At 46.6% G+C, this 22429-nt stretch overlaps 2 protein-coding genes across 4 annotated transcripts in view; one reads left to right on the forward strand and one right to left on the reverse strand.

The window, feature by feature from the left end:
- The first annotated feature begins 635 nt into the window (after window positions 1-635).
- Window positions 636-6907, forward strand: LOC113971144 (neuferricin). Its single transcript, XM_027690751.1, has 4 exons — window positions 636-858; window positions 1480-1620; window positions 2227-2413; window positions 4060-6907. The coding sequence occupies exons 1-4, from the start codon at window positions 636-638 to the stop codon at window positions 4271-4273; spliced, it is 765 nt and encodes a 254-aa protein (XP_027546552.1). The 3' UTR covers window positions 4274-6907.
- Window positions 6908-7013: 106 nt separating this feature from the next.
- ANKFY1 (ankyrin repeat and FYVE domain containing 1) overlaps window positions 7014-22429 on the reverse strand; it is a 32457-nt gene continuing 17041 nt past the window's right edge. For all 3 annotated transcript variants that reach the window (XM_027690748.1, XM_027690747.1, XM_027690749.1), the window contains 15 exons: window positions 21989-22086; window positions 21381-21606; window positions 20358-20456; window positions 19833-19986; window positions 18757-18925; window positions 17487-17605; window positions 17012-17168; window positions 15879-16079; window positions 14471-14647; window positions 13920-14067; window positions 13598-13688; window positions 13001-13125; window positions 12643-12789; window positions 12058-12148; window positions 7014-10735 (listed from right to left, as the gene is read on the reverse strand). In XM_027690748.1, the coding sequence (XP_027546549.1) occupies window positions 10603-10735; window positions 12058-12148; window positions 12643-12789; window positions 13001-13125; window positions 13598-13688; window positions 13920-14067; window positions 14471-14647; window positions 15879-16079; window positions 17012-17168; window positions 17487-17605; window positions 18757-18925; window positions 19833-19986; window positions 20358-20456; window positions 21381-21606; window positions 21989-22086 (2135 nt within the window). In that variant the 3' untranslated portion in view covers window positions 7014-10602. The remainder of the gene's footprint in view (window positions 10736-12057; window positions 12149-12642; window positions 12790-13000; window positions 13126-13597; window positions 13689-13919; window positions 14068-14470; window positions 14648-15878; window positions 16080-17011; window positions 17169-17486; window positions 17606-18756; window positions 18926-19832; window positions 19987-20357; window positions 20457-21380; window positions 21607-21988; window positions 22087-22429) is intronic.

Here is a 22429-nt window from a genome sequence, read left to right on the forward strand (position 1 = left end):
AACATAACACTGAGAGGGGTCTCATTAATTCCCATAAGTGATGCCCCCAAGGGGTGTCTCAGGATGGTCCCAGATTCTTCTCAAAGACAGGACAAGGAGCAATGGCCGTAAACTAAATCACAACAAGTTCCACCTCCACATGAGGAAGAACTTCTCTCTGCTGAGGGTGGCAGAGTGCTGGAACAGCTGCCCAGGGTGGTCGTGGAGTCTCCCTCTCTGGAGACATTCCAACCCAGCTGGATGTGTCCCTGTGTGACCTGCTCTGGGTGACCCTGCCTTGGCCTGGGGTTGGACTGGGTGATCTCCAGAGGTCCCTTCCAACCCTAACAATTCTGTGATTCTGTGCATGTACTCAAGAAGAGCATTTTTAGGACGAAATTCTCCCCTGTGAGGGCAGGGAGAGGCTGGGATGGAATTCCCAGAGAAGCTATGGCTGCCCCATCCCTGGAAGTGTCCAAGGCCAGGTTGGATCAACCTGCTCTTGTGGCAGGTGTCCCTGTCCCTGGCAGGGGGTTGGAATACGATGATCTCTGAAGTCCCTCCTCTCCCATCCCATCCCATCCCGTGACCCCGCGCTCCCTCGCCACACTGCCGTAAAGCGCGCCGCGCGGGTGTCGCGCCGCGCGGGTGCGGCGATGTGGCGGGGCGCGGCCGCAGCGCTGCTGTGCCTGAGCGCCGCCTGCCTCCTGCGCCGCGGGTTCGAGCCCCGCCACCGCCTGCTCCGCGCCGCCGAGCTGCGCCGCTACCGGGGCGCGCCGGGGGACCCCGGGCTCTACCTCGCCCTGCTCGGGAGGGTCTTCGATGTGCAGCGCGGCCGCCGCCACTACGGGCCTGGTGGGGCGTACAGCGCGCTCGCAGGTACCGCTGGGGATGCCGCTGAGCCTGGCTGAGGGAGGTTGGGGATCAGCTCCGGACGGGGGTTGGGGGTCGTCTGAGGGATTCTCTCCAGGGCTGGGGAATTCACCCCCTGGCTGGGGGAGGCTCCCCCTTCGTTGAGGGGGATCTCACCCCTGGCTGGGGGTTCATCCCCTGGCACAGGAATTCACTCCATGGCTGAGGAATGGGATCTCACCCCTGGCTGGGGAGTTCACTCCATGGCTGGGGAATTCAGCCCCTGGTAGAGGAATTCACTCCATGGCTGGGGAATGGGGTCTCACTCCATGGCTGGGGTCTCACACCCTGCCATGGAAATTCACTCCATGGCTGGGGGATTCCCCCCATGTCTGGGGGTTCATCCTCTAGCACAGGAATTCAATTCATGGCTGGGGAGTAGGGTCTCACCTCCTGGCTAGGGTCTCACCCTGGCATGGGAATTCACTCCATGGCTGGGGAATTCACTCCATGACTGGAAACTCACTCCATGGCTGGGGAATTCAGTCCGTGACTGGGGACTCACCCCTGGCACAGGAATTCTCTCCCTGGCTGGGGTCTCACTCCCTGTCTGAGGGTCTCACCCCTGGCTGTGCTCTCACCCCACAGGCAGAGATGCCACCAGAGCGTTTGCCACGGGTGACTTCACCACGTCGGGGCTGGTGGACGACGTGTCGGCGCTGTCCCCGCAGGAGCTGCTCTCCATCCAGGGCTGGCTGAGCTTCTACAATGACAACTATGAGCCCGTGGGTGGGTGCTGGGGCTGGGGGGGCTCTCAGGGGCACATGGTGGGGGAACGGTGGAAAGCTGGGGACAAAATACCAGGTTTTATCTCCAGGGCATCACCTTGGTGAGGGTCTCTCTGTGCTGGAGACCCCGAACCCTGCGAGTGCCCAGCTGGAGCTGCTGCCCAGGCACACCCAGTTTGAGGTTTGCTTCCCTCTGAGGGGAAGCTGAACAGTTTTCCCACCTGGGCTGTCAGCTCTGCCCTGCTTTTCCTGAGCCAAAGGCATGGAGCCAGCCTGAAATCAGCAGGACTTGGGAGACTGTAGGAGCAGCAGTGCAGGGAAACTATTTTGGGGAAAGAGGTGCATGGGTGGGTTCTGCTGCTGAAAGTGGCTTTGGTTTCTGTCTGTGCCTAAGCTTGTCCTGTGTGGATTTATTAATATGGGTAAATTGCTGGGTGATCCAAGAGTTAGTTGAAGGGATGTAAGCTCAGTTCAGTTCTAAAATTGGGCCATGGTGACATCCTCCTCTTTTTTGCCTTCAAATAACAAATTAAAAATAAAAAACCACCAGGACTATGCATTTTCCCTGCCTGGAAACACTGTGGTCTTGATTGATCTTCTCTCCCAGGGAAGCTGGTGGGGAGGTTCTACGATGAGAACGGGGCACCCACAGAAGCCCTGAGGGAGGCTGAGGCTGCCATTGAGGAAGCTCTGAAATTCCAAGCAGAAAGTGAGCAGAGGAAGCAGCAGTTCCCACCCTGCAACTCTGAGTGGAGCTCTGCCAAGGGCACCCGCTTCTGGTGCTCCACACAGAGGTAAACTGCCTTCCCACGTCGTGGATCCTTTGGAGCAGAGCATTTCTGCCCCTTTTTGGGTGCCCTGCACTGTGTCATTGCTCCCCTGGCAGGAGGGGTGCAGGAAGGTGTCCTGGCTCCTGCAGCCACCACTCCACAGCAGGGCACAGGTTCCATGTGCAGCAGTGTTGCCTGGCTGGAATACCCCAGGCATGGTCCCTTTCCCTGTCTGCATTCACAGGATTGTTCAGGTGGGAAGAGCCCTCCAAGATCATCGAGTTCCCTCAGCGCTGCCAAGGCCACCACTAAAACATGTCCCCGGGTGCCACATCCGCAGTCTGTTAAACCCCTCCAGGGATGGGGCTCCTCCACTGCCCTGGGCAGCTGTGCCAGGGCTGGACAACCCTTTCCATGAAGGAATTTTCCCCAAAATCCAACCTAAACCTCCCTTGGTGCTACTTGAGGCTGTTTGCTCTCATCCTGTCCCTTGTTCCCTGGGAGCAGAGCCCAACCCCCCCCCAGCTCCACCCTCTTGTCAGGGAGTTGGAGAGAGGGAGAAGGTCCCCCCTGAGCCTCCTTTTCTCCAGGGTAAACAACCTCTTCTCTCACACTGGAATCAAAATCAGGCTTCAGAATTTGCCACATGTGCCTGATCCTCCTGTTCTCAGGAAAACAGGACAAAAACCCCAGTAGGACTGGGACTGGAGCAGGTTCTCTCCCCTCTCAGGAATACAAGCATTAACTTGTGTTTTTGACACAGTTTCACAGCCTGTCTGACAGGCTGCCCCACAACAGTTTTCACTTAAACCACATAAAAATGAGGTTGAGCTTTGAATAGTCATTTCCTACTTATTTTCCTGTTTAGCTGTGTTCTGCTCTCACTTTAGAGACTGTTTTGTTTGAAGATTAAATCATTTCACAGCCCACACTGCAGAGTGGTTGGGCTTCACGTCAGTCCCCCAGCAGCTCTGGGGACCTTGGGGACCTGCTCCTCTGTGAGACTGAGCTTGGGTGCAGCCTTGGGACTGCTGTAAGAGTTTACAGGTTTAAAAGCTGCTGTGGTTGGGGGAACAGGCTGGATTGGGCCTAGAAAGAGACACTTAAAGGTGTAGAGACATGATGAATTAGCTGGGGAAGTACTTAAAACTTTTTCCTTTTGCCTCAGTTCTCCAAATCACTGTGTTCAGTGCAGGCACAGAAGGCCTTGAGCAGCCTGGTTTAGTGGAATATGTCCCTGCTCATGGCAGGGGGTGGATTGGATGATCTTTAAGGTCCCTTCCAACCCAAACCACTCTGTGATGACGTGTGGTCACCTGTGAGCAATGAGGTACCTCCAGAAAAGGCATTTTGCTGTGTTACATAGGGCTGTGATTCCTTTTCTAACCATGGAAATGTGGGACACAGAAGTTGGTCACTCCCAGAAGGGTGAGTGTGTAGCAGCAGTGATGAAACCAGGTTCAGGCCTCGGGTTTCTGAAACACAGCCAGTAAAAACGTATCACAGAGCTGTGGGGTGGGGGCTGCTGGGAGCAAAGTCGACCTCAGTGGGGTGTATTGTTAGTTCTATTTCCCCAGATTACCTTGGGGGTTTTTTTCTAACGATTCTCTATGCACAGGAAGCATTTCCATGGGTTTGAATTGTAATTTATTTTCCTTTTCCCTTCCCAGTGGGGGAGTGAGCAGAGCCTGGGCCGGAGTCCCTCGGAAGCTGTACCGCCCTGGCTCCAAGGGGAGTCACTGTGTCTGTGTGAGGAGCAAAGGGCCCCCCTGGGGCCACCCACCCTCCTCCCAGCACAGTGACAGGGGGGACCTGGATAACCCTCACCTGGAGGAGTACGAGGGCTGCCCTCCCCTGGCTGAACAGTGTGTCCTCACAGGGTGATTCCAGGTGCTGGATTCCAGGGCACGGAAAATCCTGCAGCGGAACGTTACACTGTGGATGGGCAGCTCCAGCTCCATCCCTTCCAGCTGTCTGTGCAAATAACAATTCCATGTTATTTGTGATGCTTTTTAACCTGTGGAGATGGAGCTGAGGGAGGGGGGAAACACTTTAGCTACAAAACCAGTAACAGGGTACTTTTTTTGTTCCTGTGGTATTTTTACAACTGTAAGATGCACGGCCTGAATTCTATTTAAAAACTATTTAAAAAATTATTTCTTGTGCAGCCAGGAAATAGATGTTTGTGTGCACAGTGGTGGGACATGTTGGGTGTTGAGGCAGTGGGGTCAGTGAGCACAGAACCGCTGCAGCATCACTGACCTCAGCTCGTGCACCGTCCTCAGGCCCGGCTGCATTTCTGTGCTGATGCTCCTTCCCAGGCACCTGATTCACTCCAGAGAGTTTAAGGGTAGCAGGGAGAAGCCTGAATTTCTCCTCCAGTTAGGGTACACAGTATCTGGGAGCTTGTGCAGTTGGGTTATACACAAGCTTTATCAATGTCTTGGAGTACAGAAGGCAAAGGCCAGAGCTGGATTTCCTCCTTCAGTGTTTGCATTAGACATTGGAAGCCACCTATGAGGGTGGTTGTTCTGTATTAACCTCGCCCTCCTGCTCTGTGATTCACCACTTTCAAACTGTTCAGATCAGGATTGAGTTTTAAATAGCTTTTGTTATTGCCTGTGTGGCAACACGACCATCCAATAATCTGCCTCCTCTTTCCATTCTGGTCTATGACATCCTCCCATCTGGTCTGTGCCTATCAGGCTGAGCTGGATGTGTCCTCACAAGGCCCAGCTCCCTTAAAATCCATGGCAAAATTCAGTATTATGAGTGATTCCCAGAAGACCAGGGCAGGTCATTGCCATTTTTCTGCTGAAAAGGACAAATGAACACCTGCACAGGGCCCAGGCACTATAAACCCCAGGCTGCAGGGAAGCAGGTGCTGGTTTTGGTAGAATCTGCTGTTAAAATCAGCTCCTGGTATAGCTGAGCCTTGAGAGACACCCAGATCAAGAGTCCAGCAAAGCACAGTTTCTGCTGAGCTGTGGTCAGTTCTTTTCCTTAGGGCAGCTGCCACCTATTTATAAGCAGCTGGAAGGTGTTTATAAATTCATTTTTAGCTACTGCCACCTCTAAAGAGAGACCCCAGATCTAAATGATCAGTTAATTAGCAAGCTTAGAGGAGGCTGGGCAGTAATTACTTCAAAGTAACAATAAATCACTCCCTTGCTGCAGGACTTATACAGCACTTTTCACTGATAAAGTTCAGATGCTACAGCTGCCATGGATGGAGCCACAGAGCAACTTAAACATGTAAATGCTGGTTGTAATAGAGGTTTAGGGGGTTGTGGGGGTTTCAACCTTATCCTGGTGTGTTTCTTTTCCACTATCACCTTGAGAAGCCCAAGGCACTTCAGGCAGCTCTTCCCAGTGACAGGGGGAGTGGGACGTGTGTGGCAGAACTGAACCAGCTCTGGGGGTGGAACTGCTCCTTTCACACAACACTCCTGAAGATGAAGCTGAGAGGTGCAGGAGAGAGCTGCAAAGCTTCACTGCCTCCAGGACCTGGTGGGCAGGGGAAGTGCCAGCATGGCCTTTGCTTTTAGACACCACCTATTGAAATGCATTTTCTTGTTAAAGTGGTGAAACCATCCCCCAAAATGATTGGAATACCATTAAAGGAACTTTCTAAAGGTATTTAAACATTGCAGCAAATTCCATATTATTAAATAGTGTAAGAAGTAGTTTGTGAGGGCAAGTCAGGCCTAGTGAAGGTGGATCAGCTCTAAGCAAGTTTGATCTTGCTGTAACACTCCATCACTACACAAACAGTGCTGAGGGGATGGTTTTGATTGCAGGAGCTACACCAAAATCAAATAAACTGCTGCAGGAAGGCAGGGCAGGAGGATTTTGCTTTAAGTTAAAGCTGGTTGAAAACCAATTCAGTTTATTTCTCAGTTTAGTGTTTGGAATCACTGGGGGGGAAAGTTTGTCTTGCACTGGGAATAAGTCATCTATTAAAGCAAACAGGGAGACACCCTCGCTGACCTGAAGTGCTCCAGGAGTGTCGTGCTTGTACTTCCATTGAGCAGCTCACCTGGATTCTCCCATGGTGGAAAAGGGTGGGAAGAAAAGACCAATAGAGAGAGGACAAGTCACCACAGACAGTGTTCTAATAAAGGTCACCATCCATCTGGACTTTAGTAAGTTTTATTAATAAAAGCCTAATGCACCACAGTGTCACCCCGGGGCCTGGCTGGGTTTGCTGTTGCACTGGGGCTTTCCTGCTCCTGAAGTGAAGCTGCAGCAGCTCTGTGCCCTCCCAGGGGGCTGGGCTGCCCCCCAGGACACAGCTGAGTGCACCATGTGTCTGCCACTTGAACTGATTCACTCCAGGAACCAGCTCTGGCCTGGGGGGAGCTGGATTGTTGCACTGATTACAGATAAGTCTGGTCTAAGGCATTCACATAGGTACAAACTACAGATCTGGTCAGCCAAAAGAAAGTGTAGCAGTTCCATGTGAAAATGAACACCTGGAATAATTTCAGAACAAAGAATAAAAGCTGTCATGCCCAATTGGATGCTGTATCCCTGGTTTTCCTTGTGGTTTGGAAGGATAGCTGGCAGAGGGCACAGCTCTCTCCAGGAGCAGATGTGTCCTTAGCAAGGTTTCACCTCAGGATGCATCATCTAGTTCTGCATTTTATTACAAGTAGAATCATTACACAACAAAGTAATGCATATTGGAAAAATACATTTTTACAATGACTCCAGACAAACATTGCAGATAAAATGCCATTGTTCTAAGACTTCCTTTTCTATTTCACAGAGGGTATTAGAAGGTTCAGAGTTACTTCTGTCACTCGTACAAGCTTTGATTTTTCTAGAGACAAGTTTGCTGCAGTACCCACCTCTGCTGGTTACAGAAAAGAGAGGACTTGCCTATTAACATTTGATCTACAGAACAATCCAGCCTTGGCCTCCCATACTGTTCCATGTTAGTTTAGAAGCACTACTGAGCAGTTGTACAAGCTGTTAATCTCCAGCACAGGAAGTCATTAAGGCAGGTCAGCTTTTAGCCAGCAACTTACTCTGAGTACCTTGAACACCGACCTTCTCACTCCACTCAGTGGTGTGAAACGGTGACTGCACCTTTTAGAGACACAAAATCTCAGCCAGACCACATTTTGTGCTTGTGTAAGAGTGCTGGGTGACTGCAATCAAAAGGAATCCAGTCTCAGAACAAAAAGCTACAGCATGAACCACCCAGACTTCCCAGGCAGCCCTGCTGAAGTGCCTGGAGCCTGGTGTGGCAGCAGCACTTCCCAGGGACACCACTGTGTTTTCCATTTACCCTTTTGTTCAATGCTTGGCAGACTCGAGTCTGAAGTTAATAGATACCACTAAAAGACAGCAGGGGGAAGGGGGTGGGGGGTTTGGTCACCACTGTATAATGCTACAAAAAGGGAAGAGCAGTTGTTTAGAGTTGGAAATGTGTTGACCACCACTATGTTACCAAGTGCCTCGTTCACATTTGTACCCTGCAGTGGAGCATTGCCAGCAAAACTCCCAAAAAGTCTCAGAGGTCTGAGAGCTCAGACCAGTACTAGGCAGAGTGTGTGAGGGGCTGAGTCCCACCACTTGTTGGTGGAGTCAACCTCCTCAGCTGAACTAGAAAAGAAATGACTTGGGTTTTGGTTCAAGTTGTTGAGCTTTTCCCCTTTAGCTCTGGCAGAAAGCTATTCAGAGTTGGCTGGAAGGAAACTATCTCAAAGGCACTTTAAAATGATCAAATTTGCTGAATTTAGTTGCTTTAATGAACACTTCAGACTGTACATTTATCAATAACCTTAGCTTTCATTTCAGACTTCAGTAAGAAAGCTGGGACAGTACTGGCTGTAAACAGCAAACCGGGAGCACTACAGATGGTTTCTCAAATCTTTCCAAGTTTTACACAGTTTTAATTAATATTCTACTTTCTAAAAGAGCAACTAGCCAGCCTTAAACTTGCCATTCAGTTGAGTTTTCACCACATCCACATTTTTCCATCAGTTAAAAGCTTGCTTATTCTCTTAGAGCTGAGCTCCCTGTTCCTTTGCCCCTTCCAGAGAAGTCACTGAAAAAGTGATGTTTCAATGCTTTAGCAGTTACATGTTGTGCAGTTTTCCAACTGAGTTGAAGTCCATAGGCTGTGGCCTTGGAAAACCACTCCTCTACCAGTGTCTGGAAGCATTCTGAGCACACACTTACCCCTCCACAGCTCTGCAGCTCCAAACCAAGAAGGATGTCACCGTGTTCCCATGGGATACACTACAGGCAGGATTCTTTCACCAAATTCACTCTCTCCACATTAACTTTCACTGCTACAGACTTACAGCCAATGACACCCTGAAACATCAGAAAGCAATGGACTAAAAGTACAATGTTTGCCATCACCTATTTCACTCAAAGAACCCAGACTGTAGCTTGCAGTTGACTGACACCATTAGTTCTGTCACCAACATTAAATGACACCACTGTAGTCCCACATTCACTTACAATATTATGCCAGAGATGCATCATTTGGATTAGTAACTGTGATAAGAGACCAGCTGTGTTATCCAGGGCACTCTGCTGGAACAGGACAGCAGCAGACATCAAACAGTGAGGCAAGTTTGTATTGTCATCCGTTACTCTTCCTAGTGTTACAGGGGTGATTCCAGTTACAACATGTGCATATTGGGAGATCAAAGTGCAGATCAAGTGAGACTTGATGTGAAATTCATTGTGCAAACGTCAGCAGTTACACCCTCTCCTATCCTCTCCTTGTACAAGTTTGAGAAAAACCTCAAGCAAGTCTCCCCTACAGCAGCAGTCTGGTTTATCATCCCATCTGACTCTCTAAGACTGACAAGTCACCGTCACCAAAGTGTCCATGTGTTCACTGGAGATAACAGTCATTAAATCAGTGCACACCAGTTCATGGAGCACAGATGAGGAATGCTGAGCTGAGTCTAAACTACGTTCATCTCTTGGGATACAAACAGCCTTAACGTGGCATGTAGTTTTGCTCAAGTACCCATTTTTCCTAACTGAAGCCTTTGGCCACCAAATCACAACTTGGTCTACCAGGAAAGTCCTTTCCTGTTTACCTGCACAACGTGGTGATGGGTTTTCATGGATCAACCATGTTTAAAAGAGCATGACCAGCCTAGATTAAAATACTGCAGCTTACTCCTAATAGGAAGCCTCCACATACAGTCCCACTCACCAGCAATCCTGCTGAAAATGGACCCAAATTTAGTGTCTTGAGGTGCAGCACATTCTACACTGGCAGGGCTCCTGGCTGTCCCCCAGCAGTCACCAGGCTCTGTAAACCAAGGAAAGTGCTACTGTCCCTCATGGGATTCCTAATGCACTTCAGCATTTATTGCTGTACTGTGAGTTTGACTTGCCCGGGTTTAGTGTTTCTCCTTTAGCACATGCTCAGGCCTTTCAGCAAACTCAGCCATTTACACAAGTTCCCTGGACTGGAAGGACCAGCGACGTAAAAATGAAAGTGCAACAAAGACTGACAGTTCTAGCAGGGGTGAGCAAGAGCATTTACTGCCTAAAGCAATCCTGCACTTCTCCTGAACATGCTAAAGCTGATGAGACTTTGCTGAGGAGGTATCAAGATGTGGGTCTGCAATTCTGACTGCTTTGCATCAGATGGTGTAAAGCTTTCTGTTGTAAGGCCACAATTCTTGAGCTATACTTAGAACTACCCCAGGTTTGAAGAGTTTCTTGAAATGAACAGTGGTTGCAACAGCTCAGTTTAGCTTCACAAGAAGTCTTCTCTAAAGAAGGGGAACATTTATCTTTAAGACAAAGCAAAGAAAGATACCTGGTTACCCTGAAACTTAATGCCATCTCTACTAAGCAGCCTGAAAGCCACAGGACTTAATAGAGTTGCTCAGTGCAAAGCACCATGTCAAGGACAGACCTGTTTTGCATCGATTCAAACAGTCTAAATTTCAGCTTCCATACCCCACTGCAACTAGAAGAGGGTCTAAGTTCTCTTGTCACTTGGTTGCCACGATCCACTCAAATTCCTAGTGAAGTCTATCACAGCCTGATACATTTACAGTCGTACAAAGTCATTTATACCAGAGTATATCATAACAGGGTCCTTAATTAGTTCAGTCTATTGCAGAAGACGTGTATAGGCCTCCTCTTCCCTATCCAGAGGGCTTGTAAGCAGAGCTGCTGTCAGGAGCACTGACTGGGAATCCCTTTACTTCCACAGCATACTAGGAGACTCCTCCCAGAGTCAGGACATCAAAGCAGATGTTGCAAACTCGGACTGGCTTGTTCAGATCAAATTTTATGATGGGAATCTCCTTTGTTGAGCACTTATGGCAGAGCAGGCGTCCACAGTGTCGGCTGTTGGGAGAAGAGGGGTGGGAGAAAAGTGAGTTCACTCCTAATGAACACCAGGATTTTATTCTTTGACATTCTTTATCAATGTTGTCATCAATAAAATGGACAGGACCAATTGAAATGCTATGTTTGTCTTGTATCTTCTGATATCTCTCGTGGAAGAGTTTACTAATGCCAAAACCACATGATGCTTCTGTACTCGTCAGTCAACTGGTACAACTTCAACTGATCCACCTGTGGTTTCTCTGGAACACTGGGCTAAGAAAATCTTAGCTTAACATCCCTCTAACCCAGCATGTTTTGTAGAAGTTCGGGCTAGTTAAAAATGGCAACTCATATCTACATAAGAGCAACTCATGTCAGCATTTTCGGCCCTTACAAACAGAACCCCAAAGCTGAGCTGGCAACACCTGCTCAAATCTCTCTCCTGTTTCAGAGCAGGTCAGCCCCACACAGGGCTGGTGTGCTCCCTCCTGCCTGTCCTGGATAAGGAACAGCCAGAGGGCTGTCCCAAAGCCTGTGTCTGGCTAAGCTGGGCTCTGGGGACAAACAGAGCTGCAAGTCAATCATCTTGCTCCATAAGTAGTGAACAGCTGTTGAGCTCTCCTGCATGGCAGTGGGCTGCATACCAGGATCTCCCCTGGAGCAGACACCTCTCGAGGTTACTCACAGCTGAGAGTGTCAGATACTCAGTAAGTGAATGGGGAATAAGTGCTGAAACCTTGAATCTCAGCTAAGTGGTCTAAAGGATTGACTGCACATGTATCATCCTTTAGACATAAGCTATTGGCCAAGCCTGGGACTAAATCTGGATCCAGTCACACCTGAACTCCCAGTGAGAAGGAGTTTTGGAACACGAGGGGTCTTCTGAGCCTCAGTTTTGTCTGACCCAATCCTCTATGCAGTAAATAATCAAGTGTACCTTGCCATCAAGTCTTGCTAAACCACTGCCACATTTACCACTGAACTTTGTTAACTCACTGTCCTATATCAATACAATACACTGTTCTCTCTTTGAGTAAAGTGCATCACTCTTTCCATGACAACTACTGAAAGTGGGCATTTTAATCCTGTTTTACTACTGGAAATTGGACAGAATTTCTCATTTACAACCAGTCAGAATATTAAATGCACAAACTGTTTAAGATAAGATTTTAGTCAGACCACAAGTTACTGATCTAAGACAGGGTGGAATGTTTCAGCTGGATTAGTGGTTATACACCTGCATTAACATGGAGGTTCCCTAAACCACCAGGTGGAACAAGCCTAACTACATTTGGAAGAGGAATCTTTCCTTGTAAGCACAGCAAGATGGGTCACGTTACCAGTGATGTTTTCTTGTCGTGACTCCGAATTTGGCAGTGCATTCGTAGCAGTTGGAGCCATCACACCAGGGAGGTTCTTTTGTCAGCATATCTGTTAGAGGCAAAAATGTAAAGACAAAATGGGCTCAGACACCTCTTGAGTTCACTAAATATATTAAGGAGGCTTTGTCCAGTTTTAGGTTGCAGCCAGTACAATGGATCTAACTACTCTTGCGGTCTTGGTTGTAGACAATGTTTACTTGCTTTCAACATCATCACATACCCACAGCAACTACACAGCAGCAGTTACAAAGCAGTGTCTGGGTTTTAAGCTTCATCAGGTTACACACCCAGCCAGGAGTTTCCATGTCTATCTTTCCAGGAAAAGCAATATTTAAGTTTGACAGGTCTGCACTGTACAACTACTCAGCTGATCATGAGAAAAGCTAGTATTTCTACCCCCCCCGAAAGTAGTATAAAATTCACAAGTTCAGCCTGCCTAGAATTACTGTCATCTAAGTCAGATGTCCAGAGTTCTTTCCTTCACTGAAGTATCCCAGCAGCATAAGCTAAAAACACTTTCCCACTGTAGCCAGTGGTACTCACCCAGCAGCCTAAAGAGAAGCTGTTTTGTAGCAACTTGGTAGTTGAAGATGTTGACTCCCTGGTTGTTGTTGACTCCAAGCCGAGCCCCAGCTCTCACTATTGCACGACACAAGTTGGCATTTCCCTTCATGTAAGCCAAGAGCAGCACTGAAAAATAAAAGCCAGTTCCCTGCTAGCAGAGTGGTGGGTTGTGGTACCCTCAGTGCAGAGCAGCATCTTTAGTTTTTAAGTTTCCGTGTAATGTTTGCATCTCACTGTATTTAACATATTACTGCCAATTATTCCAGCTTTAAAAGTGACATACCATGAATACAATTTGAGTGGTTTTCAAGTTCAACAGCTGTTGAGTCTCACCCACCTGTGTTTCCTTCAGCATCAGGTTTGTCTAGAGGGTACTCTGGCATACACTCCAAGAAGAGGTCACAGATGGCTGCTGCATTATCTTTCCCATATTGTCCCAAAATATGCATTGGTGACTGGCCTCTGGGGAAAAGAGTTTGTTATCCTGATCAAAGTCTGCTTGCTACTGCAGTTCCTCATCCAACTGTCCTTGTTTTCAAGTTTGGTTCAGACTTAAACCATGCTACACCTCAGTAACTCAGTACCACATACACAGAATATTCTGAGTTGGAAGGGACCCAGAAGGATCATCAAGTCCAACTCTTAAGTGAATGGTCCATATAGGGATCAACCCCACAACCTTGGTGTTATTAGCACCATGCTCTAACCAACTGAGCTTATCTCAACTGCCTACTTTAACTTTCTTTTCTTGGTGTATACACATAATTTCCACAGAATTTAGACACAGCATCATCTGCACGCTTCACTCACATTTGTGTATAAATATTATAATACAAGCCAAATCCTTGTTGTTTGATTTTTTTAAACCAGTCATATAATCATACATTTTAAAATATAATGTAGTTCTTTTAGTCACAAGACTATAAATAATTACCTGATATTAAAGGCTTCTGCATCCACATTGCACTCTGTGAGGAGGACCCGGATGTTGTTCAGCCGGCCGTGCATCACTGCCAGATGAAGAGCTGAAAAGTAAAAACAAACCAAGGTCCAAGACTCTGAATGTCAGCAATAATTGCAGCCTAATAAATAAATTAACACCCCCCCTTCCACTTCTCCCATCTTCCTTCTCAAAACCTCTGATTTCTTGGACCTTCATTGTGTTCCACCTCTGCAGAACAAGCCCTGTCAGTGGGCTCTCCCCACCACCAGACCTACTGAAGCGTTTCCACTGACTTGTGTAACTTGACATTTACCATTATTTCCATTTTCATCTACAGCTGCAAAGTCCACTCCATTCTCCAGAAGGACTGAGCAAATGGTGGGCAGGTCCTGCTGTGCTGCCAAGTGAAGGGCAGTCTGACGGTGCTTGGTCAGCTCGTTCACCTGGGCCCCTGCCAGCAGCTGTCAGGGTACAAAAGGGACACGGTCAGCGATGCCTCCAGGGCTATTTCAGCCAACACTTTATTGCTGTGAATGAAGCACACAAGACTCCACTGCACAGAGATACTGCAGGGCCTCCAGCACATACAAAATGCTGTCATTACTGAGCTGCTGCAACTTGTGTTTGTGTTCAAGTGTGTAGAAAGGGCAAGGAAAGGTTCTTTAGGTGAGTCACGCTGCCCAGGGATTGCTGCAAACCTGGGGGAAGGCCACTGAAGCAGCTCAGCAGCAGCACAAACTAAGGGAACTTTCTGTTTCAGAAAAAGTTGTGTCACCTTCAGGTGCCTTCTCCAGGTTACAGGCACTGTGTGTTAAAGCCACAACGTGCATTTTTAAGCAGAGGAAAAGCGACTCCAGCACGTACCAGATTGCGCACGATGATCTCGGAGCCAGCCTGGACTGCCAGGTGGAGAGGGGTGAGTTTGGAGGCATCCTGGACCCTGGAGTTCACATTGGCCTGGACACTGATCAGGAACAGCACACTCTCGATGTCTGAGTTCTGAACAGCCACGTGGAGGAAATTCCGGCCTTTGTTATCAACCTGTGGCAGAAAGGGAACGTGAAATTAAATTCATTACTGCTGGAGAACAAGTTGTTTTATGTAGTAGGACATATTTTCACTAAGAGACACTTGCTCCATCTACTTGAACTGTAGAATCTTGTTCCTTTCACTGGCTGACATGAGAGACTTATCTGTTAATCACATCTATCAGGTGATTTCTCAGTTCAGTTATCTGCTGTAACTGCTCACTCAAGCCTGCTCCACACTGCTTTATTTCTACTTTATAACCTTGGCATTGCTTGACCACACACTGGAGAGTATTGTTAGACAGACAAAAGGTTAACAGCTGTTGTAGTGAAGCACTGAGCAGCAGTTAATGATAAATTCAGTTAAATGAAACAAGCTTGAGTCAATCTGGCAGTTAATCCAGGGGAAGGAAGCAACATGCAATCCTGCCACACTGATGCAAAGTGTGTTCACAGAACCATGGAATGATTTGGGTTAGAAGGGACCATCCAGTTCCAACCCCCCTGCCATGGACAGGGACACTTTCCACTATCCCAGGTTGCTCCAAGCCCTGTCCAACGTGGCCTTGAGCACTTCCAAGGATGGGGCAGCCACAGCTTCTCTGGGCAACCTGAGAATTCATTTTGGCTTAATACCAAGAAAATGTTGTTCAACTTTGACTCAAAGCTGATGTTAAAGCATATTCAGAACTACTTGTATTTATAACTATGTTTTAGATATAATAAGAGCTCACTAAGCACCGAAATACTTTACTAGTAATTAAACTTACAGAGGGTAGGAAGAATCTCCTGAACAGCTGCCTGAAGTGTCACACCAGAAGCCTGAAGATACAGTTGGAGATTTTATAGTTCAGCAGGGCAGCATAGCATCTATTTTTCAGCTATTTTAGGTCAGGTTTTCTGTTTTGGATAGCTTTAGGAGAGCTGGGTAATAGATTATTTCTGTACTAGTCCAGCACAAGACAAGAGCAGAGTTAGAATGTTCTCCTTATATACACATATGCCTGTTCCTCAGTTTAGTACTGACAAGATAAGGTTTGACAAGACACTAAACCTTAATATTCTTACTCACACATAGGACATACACCCTACAGTTTCCTAATAAATCCTGCAACAGACAATTTGGCATCTGGCAAACGGATTGCATGTACAGACACAAAAGGATGAAGCAGAACTGGCCTGTGGAATAACTGTTACCACAAACTAGTAAAAGGACCAGCATGGTTTGAACCCTCCCAGCTTACCTGTTCAGCAGCTCCTGGTTCCCTCTTCAAGATTGCTTCAGCTGCTTTATTATTTTTATATGTCATGGCACAAGCAAAGGGAGTCATTCCTTGCCTGTCACGTACGTTCAGCTTAATATCTGGATGTGAAATCATCAGCTGAATGATAACATTATGCTGGTTGCTAATGGCAACATGGATTGGAGTTCTTCCTTCTGCATCCTAGAAGGAAATCAGGAAGTTTCTTATGTGAAGATTCAGTAATACACAAATTCTTCCCTAATTCTGAAGGGTCAAGCAAACTTGGCAGTTTAGTTCTGTGACACACCCAGCTGCCTTCAGCAGGGACACCAAAGAGCTGCAGTGGGAGCTCAAATCCACAGGGCAAGAAAAGCAAATTGGGATTTGTTTCTCCAAACAGGTTGACCTCAATCCTGTGCTATAGAGCCATTTAAGTAGCTCAGTGTAACATCTCCCACACAGTCATTTTGGGGGCAGAGATGAGCATTCAAATTTAACAGCAAATTCAACTGAGGTGTTTAATCATTTGTCTGCATCAAGCAGCAGTTTACAGCCATGGCTGCTCTGTGACTGTGTTCTGTGATTCATTCTGATCTCACTTTCAACAGCATCAGGACCTAGAAATGTTACCCATTCATTTCCTTTGTTCTTATCTGTCAAGCTTCTGTCTAAGGATTACTGTGTAATCAAAAATGAAGTGTAACTCATACTTACATCACCTCAGTTTACTCAGTAACATAAGACACTTCCCAAACACACCAAAGTGGAGTATTATGGAGTTTTACACTGTAGCTCATTTAATGATTAATTGCAGCAGAATAGAGCCCTGCTTCTTCCTTTAATTTACAGTAAGGACAGAGGAGCTGAATTCTAATCATTACATCACAAATGTAACACTGTACCATTATTTTCCTTCAGCACAGCTTCCTGAATTAACCCACCATATGGGCAGATAAGCCCTAGGTCTGATAACAAGGGACAGGAGAGAAAGCAGAGCTGCATTGGCTCAGCTCTAAGAGCAGGATGTTCTTTTTCCCATCAAGCAAAACACACTGCTGAGAGGAAACTTTGTTTTCGCTACATTAGAGGCAAAGAATCAACTTCAAAAAATTGTGCACCATTTCTCCACACACCTGAGCATTGACATTGGCACCAAACTCCAGAAGGCACTGGATCACCTCTTCTAGTCCCCAGCAGGCTGCCAAGTGTAGGGGTGTCTGTCCATCATGAGCTTCCTCTTCTCCTTCTCCATTCGGGCCCGGCTTTCTGGGACTATTCACATCACACCCACTGAAACACAACAGTCAATTCATTAATCCAGATTTGAACTGTTTCAAAAAGGGTCAGAAAAAACTTTACAAGAGCTGATCCAGCAACTGTTGACATCCTACAAAAGCACAAACTCCTGGTTTCAGTTTGACTCTGGTCATCAAGACCATGATGCTAACAGAGACACCAGAATGTGTCTAAGATCAGTCAGAATTCCTGAAGTCCCACTCACCAAAAGGCTGAGGAAGCACATACTTGTTACTGGCTTAAGATAGTACTCAATGAACTTATACCAGGGACACACATCTGCCCATCAGAAGGTTTGGGAAGGGGCCTGACCTGCGGATCAGGAAGCATCCGATCTGTTCACTGTTCTCATCAATAGCCCTGTGCAGAAGGGTTTGGAAGCAGCCACTCGGTCCTGGCCCCCAGCAGGTGGAATCACAGCCATGCCTGACCTGGAAGGAGAAGCACAATGAGGCAGTGAAGGTTTTTTATGTCTCCAGACTCCTACTCTGGTCCCTGACTAATACTTCTGCAACACTGTCCCTCAGAGGTAGAACTTGAGATGCCTTGTCTATTCTCATGGCAGTCACTGAATTTCAAGAAGTTGCTTTAAGGTCTTCCAGACCAGTACTTTATTGGTTTACTATGTAATCCTTAATTAGGTGGTATTTATTAACAATTCAAATATTCACTCATATACTTTGATAGACAGGTCTTAGGCCAGTTGGACTGGTTACCTCACTTTCAGCACCTACAGCAACTCAAGCAGCATCTGCAGACACTGCCTTTGAAGCTCTGGCCCATTTACCTGCTTTTCTATACATTCAGCTAAAGAGAGAGAGTTTTTTCCACGAGTTGTACTGCTAATATTGGTATTCTTCTACTAGAAAACCACAAACTTGAGCAATGTGGCACTTAAGACTTGTTCCACTCCACTTTACAAGGTTTGTACATGAGTAGTTGCAGTGTTGACCCCAGAAAGGTTCTTATCCAATACCAGTACAAACAGTCAAGTACAGTTACAAGACTTATTTCTCAGGTCACCAGCACAGCTTTTAAATAGTTGTCTCTAGCAGACAAAAACTGGGTATCAGAGACAAAAACTTTCAAGTAACTTCCTTATGAAGAAAGCAGAAGGAGGTCTACTTCAGTCTCCTAAGAAATCTCCTCTTGGATCACCTGTGCCTGAAAGTAAATTTACCTTTAAAGTAAATATAAGCCCTTAAAGGCCTTCTTGATGCAACTTGAAGATGCAATAAGAACTAGCACTAACACACAGGTATGTTCAGTTTTATTCAGGAAGCTGATCATTACACAAGCCTGGTATGCCATGGACTGATGCTTTCAGTGGATCTTTACTCCTTCCAGGATCTAGACAGCACATTCTACAGTATTTTATTACACTGGCTGCAAGAGATTTGGCTGTATTTATAAAAGAATTCTGCACAAAAGAGGGACCTCTGGTGAAAAAAACCCTCTAAAATTAGTGATATTGGACCACTCTGTTCTTTTCATGCACCGAGTTTGGTTTTGCTGATAACCTCTTTTGTTGCTAGCAAGGTGCACAAAACTGAGACTAAATTAAGCCAACTGACAGTCTTACCAGAGTTGATGCAATATCTTCCAGGTTGTTTTCCAAGGCAAGCCACAGGGGAGGATTTCCTTTCTCATCTGGCACGGACATGTCTGCTCCCCTGGTACAAATGGCATCCACCACGAGAGGGAGCTGGTTTTTAATGGCCAACTGCAGGGCTGTCTCTCCATCCTGTGTCCTGCAGCAGGGACAGTTCCAAGTGTGTTACTACAGTAGTTTATTGTCAAAGCCAAAAATCCTCTCCTCACATGTATATCTGCTGTGGTAAGATCATTTCTCTCCAGCCAAGCAAACACACCACACTCATATTTCATCACAGCTTTGTATTTACCTTTCTTCCCCCCTTTAGTAGCAAGTGATTGATTTTGTTAAGTTGGAAAAGTGAGTGCTCTTAGCTCAGAGACACTCACTGCCTTCAGTGCACCCATTATTTGAACAAGTTCCTTCAGAGCCAGCCTGCTGCCACAGCAGAGAACAGATTTGTCTGCAACGTGGCAACACTTCAAGCAACAGTCAAATACCAACTGTTAAAAGCCTGAAGTTAGAACAGCAGCATTAGGCAGTTTGTACCCATGACATTTATGACAGTATAGTTTGCCAACTTTCACAGCCAGCCTGTCAGTCATGGAAGCTGACAAATGTTCTGTTAAGTCTAATATCAAGTTGTCTAGGAGATACTCAGGAGGCAAGTTCTATTGGAATCTTGTTGCTGGACCTACATCTAATTATTTCAGATGGTGGCAAACACGCAGCTCCAACAAGTTGACAAATGGATGAGACTCTGGAAGTTCAGTGCCTCCAGGCCTCTCTCTAGGACCTGAGTCTGTTACAGAGGATTCTGTCTCACCTAGAATTAAGTGGCACCTCCTCCTGCAGCCACTAGAGGAGGTACTGACCAACGGAGCTACACACAGGTCCAAGTTCACACATGTAACCCCTCAGCTCTAGTGCCATAAAACAGTGCCAAACATGTAACTGTGCACAGATCACAGTCTGAAACACACTTCAAGCCATTATACAAAGGCATTCATCACCACCTGCTCTAGACACCATGCAGCTGAGTGTTGGATCAGTTAGGATCTTACCTGACATTGATATCTGCCTGATGTTCCAGCAGGAAGAGGGCACTCTTACTGTCCTGCCTCTGGATTGCCATGTGCAGCAGAGTCTGTCCATCTGACATGGTGTCATTGATGGAGGCCCCAGATCCCAGCAGCTGAGCTGCTATGGTGTGCATGCCTGAGGAGGTCAAGCTCATTAGTATTTTACTTTTGGGTCTATAAAGCAGATGCGCTGAGGACTAACAGAACAGAGTTACCATGCTCAGACAATACAGTGATCTGATATTAAAATAAGCAGGGAGTTCACAGAGGAAAAATTCTCCAGAACTGTGAGTACAGCTATGGGCTAGAAATCTTTCATTAAGTCATAGGTGAGCATTCATTTCTAGAAGATGAAGAATCATTTAAAGCTCTCCTTGACAGCTCCTCTCCAGCAGCACAAGCCAGAACATGAACACACACCTGCTGTTTTATCTTTTAAAAAAACTCCCGTTCACATCACAGCTTCCATATTGTCGTGAATTCTCATCTTGTGTGGAAGGTCCATACCTGTCCAAAGAGCCAATCCCAGCACGGTCTGGTCTCTTGAGTCCTTCAGACTGAAGTCAGGAATAATTTGCAAGTTGTTGGTGGCATGAAGAGCATTAGCTACAAAAAAAGCATCAGGAATTAGAGCATTCTTGTACTTGACCTGCAGTCACACACTGAAAGCTGCTGCAGCAGCAGTGTCAGTCACATTTTGAAGTGGGCTGTTCCTTTAGCAGTCAGTTTGAAAGATCTGAGCAAGATACCTTCAGTTTCCCTGATCTGATACTGCTTAGGATTCAGACAGTATTTCCACTACTGCCTAATCTTAATACTTACACTAAAGAACATTCAATTCTCTAGCTAAGAGGCTTAACCTGTCCCTTTCTACCTGTAGTTCCAAATACAGTGGCATATACAAAGCTTTGAGAATGAAGAGTGGAGGCTGTACCACAATGTGGTGGCAGCATCCCTCCTCCTCAGCTCCCTGGGATGGATGATATTTACCCCAATTCACCTACTCCCTTCTAAATCTCATTTCTGGTAGGAGACAAAGCTGGCCTTCCTTCAGCTGTCAATCTCCCCTCCTGCTGCTAGAAAGAAGCTGAACTAGCAGCATTTGACAAACTCATCTGCCAGTATTTGAGTACTCAAGTCTCAACTCTATTATAACTCCAGCATTACCTTGTACAAAATCCTCTTAGTAAGAGTTAAGGGAGGCAGAAATCTCACCACAAAGGTGCCTTTACCCAAATTTGATTCCAGCATTTACCTGAAGCAAATGCTTTGAAGGGATCTCAGTTGTACAGGTAGAATAGAACCCAGGATTAACTGTTCAAGTCCATTATCTACAGTGGAGAATTTACAAGCACTCACAGGCAAAATAATTTTCTAGTCTTAACAAGCAGATGATTTAAGACTATATATAGCCTGTCTTATTAACTGCTCTACTTAAAAAATGCTTACAGTTTGTCAAACACAGCTCAGATGCCATCTTGATACACCAATTCCCTACAGCACCAACAGTCTGAACCAGGAAACACCTACCTTTTTGTTCCAGGATGACTGACACCACATCTGGGTGATTGTAAGCAATGGCCATGTGGAGGGGAGTTTGCAGATAAACATTCTCTGCTGTTGGAGGAGCAGATGCATCCTTCTGCCCAAGCACTGCTTCTGCTGTCTGGATGTTGGGATTGGCTCCTTGCTGCAGGAGTTCTGCTGTCAGGTTTGCCAGGCCGTGCCTGCAGGCTGTGTGCAGGGGGGTTTCTCCCTTTAATAAACAGGGTGCTGGGTTAACAGCTTGAGACATGCAGAGAAGCAGCTTTTAAACTACTATTCCCACAAGAATTGGTGTGAAGAGCTTCACTCCTAGTAGCTGAAGCTCCTTAGGACTTACAAACTACTTAAGTCAGCTTTTATTAAGAACTATCACACCAGGCACTGAGGGAAGTGTTAGAAGCATGTTAACAACTGGTGATGCTGCAAGAACAGTGCCACGAGGATGGTCTGATCACCAGTAAATACCTGAAAACATGCAAAGGTTCACAAAGTGTTCCAGCTTGCTTTAAGCTACAGTTTAGCAATGAGAGATCTCTGCTGGTTTATTTCTGAAGAGCAATCAGGAAACTTTCAGCCTAAGTTTCTGCTTTTACCCGTTTGTTTTGGTGGTTGACTTTTGCTCCATGAGTTGCTAGGAAGAGAGAAGCTGCCTCATTTCCTGCACCAGCTGCCCTCTGAAGCAAGCAGTTTCCTAAAGAAAAACCAGGAACTCTGTCAAGAGTGCTATTCCAACCACATTTTGATACTAACAAACGTGCTAACACCTTCCCCACTACCTTACAACATTGAAGTTTGAAGTCAACAAAGAAAATCTTGCCTATTAGTAGCCCCCTTGCAACTCTGGACTGGCACATGCACTACCATTTAGCAATTACACATTTTGAAACTCTAAAGAGGATATTAGAACCTGGCAATGAGTCCAGATTTTCTGTCACTTCCTGCAAGTCCAGCTCAGCCTGGGGCTGTCAGTGCTCCAGCTCTGGGTAAAGCTGCTACCACCTCCCATTTACTGTGCAGCAAATGTTGTTGAAACC

The sequence above is a fragment of the Neopelma chrysocephalum genome, unplaced genomic scaffold, assembly GCF_003984885.1.
Source record: "Neopelma chrysocephalum unplaced genomic scaffold, ASM398488v2 Primary Assembly neopelma1_82, whole genome shotgun sequence".
Taxonomy (NCBI): domain Eukaryota; kingdom Metazoa; phylum Chordata; class Aves; order Passeriformes; family Pipridae; genus Neopelma; species Neopelma chrysocephalum.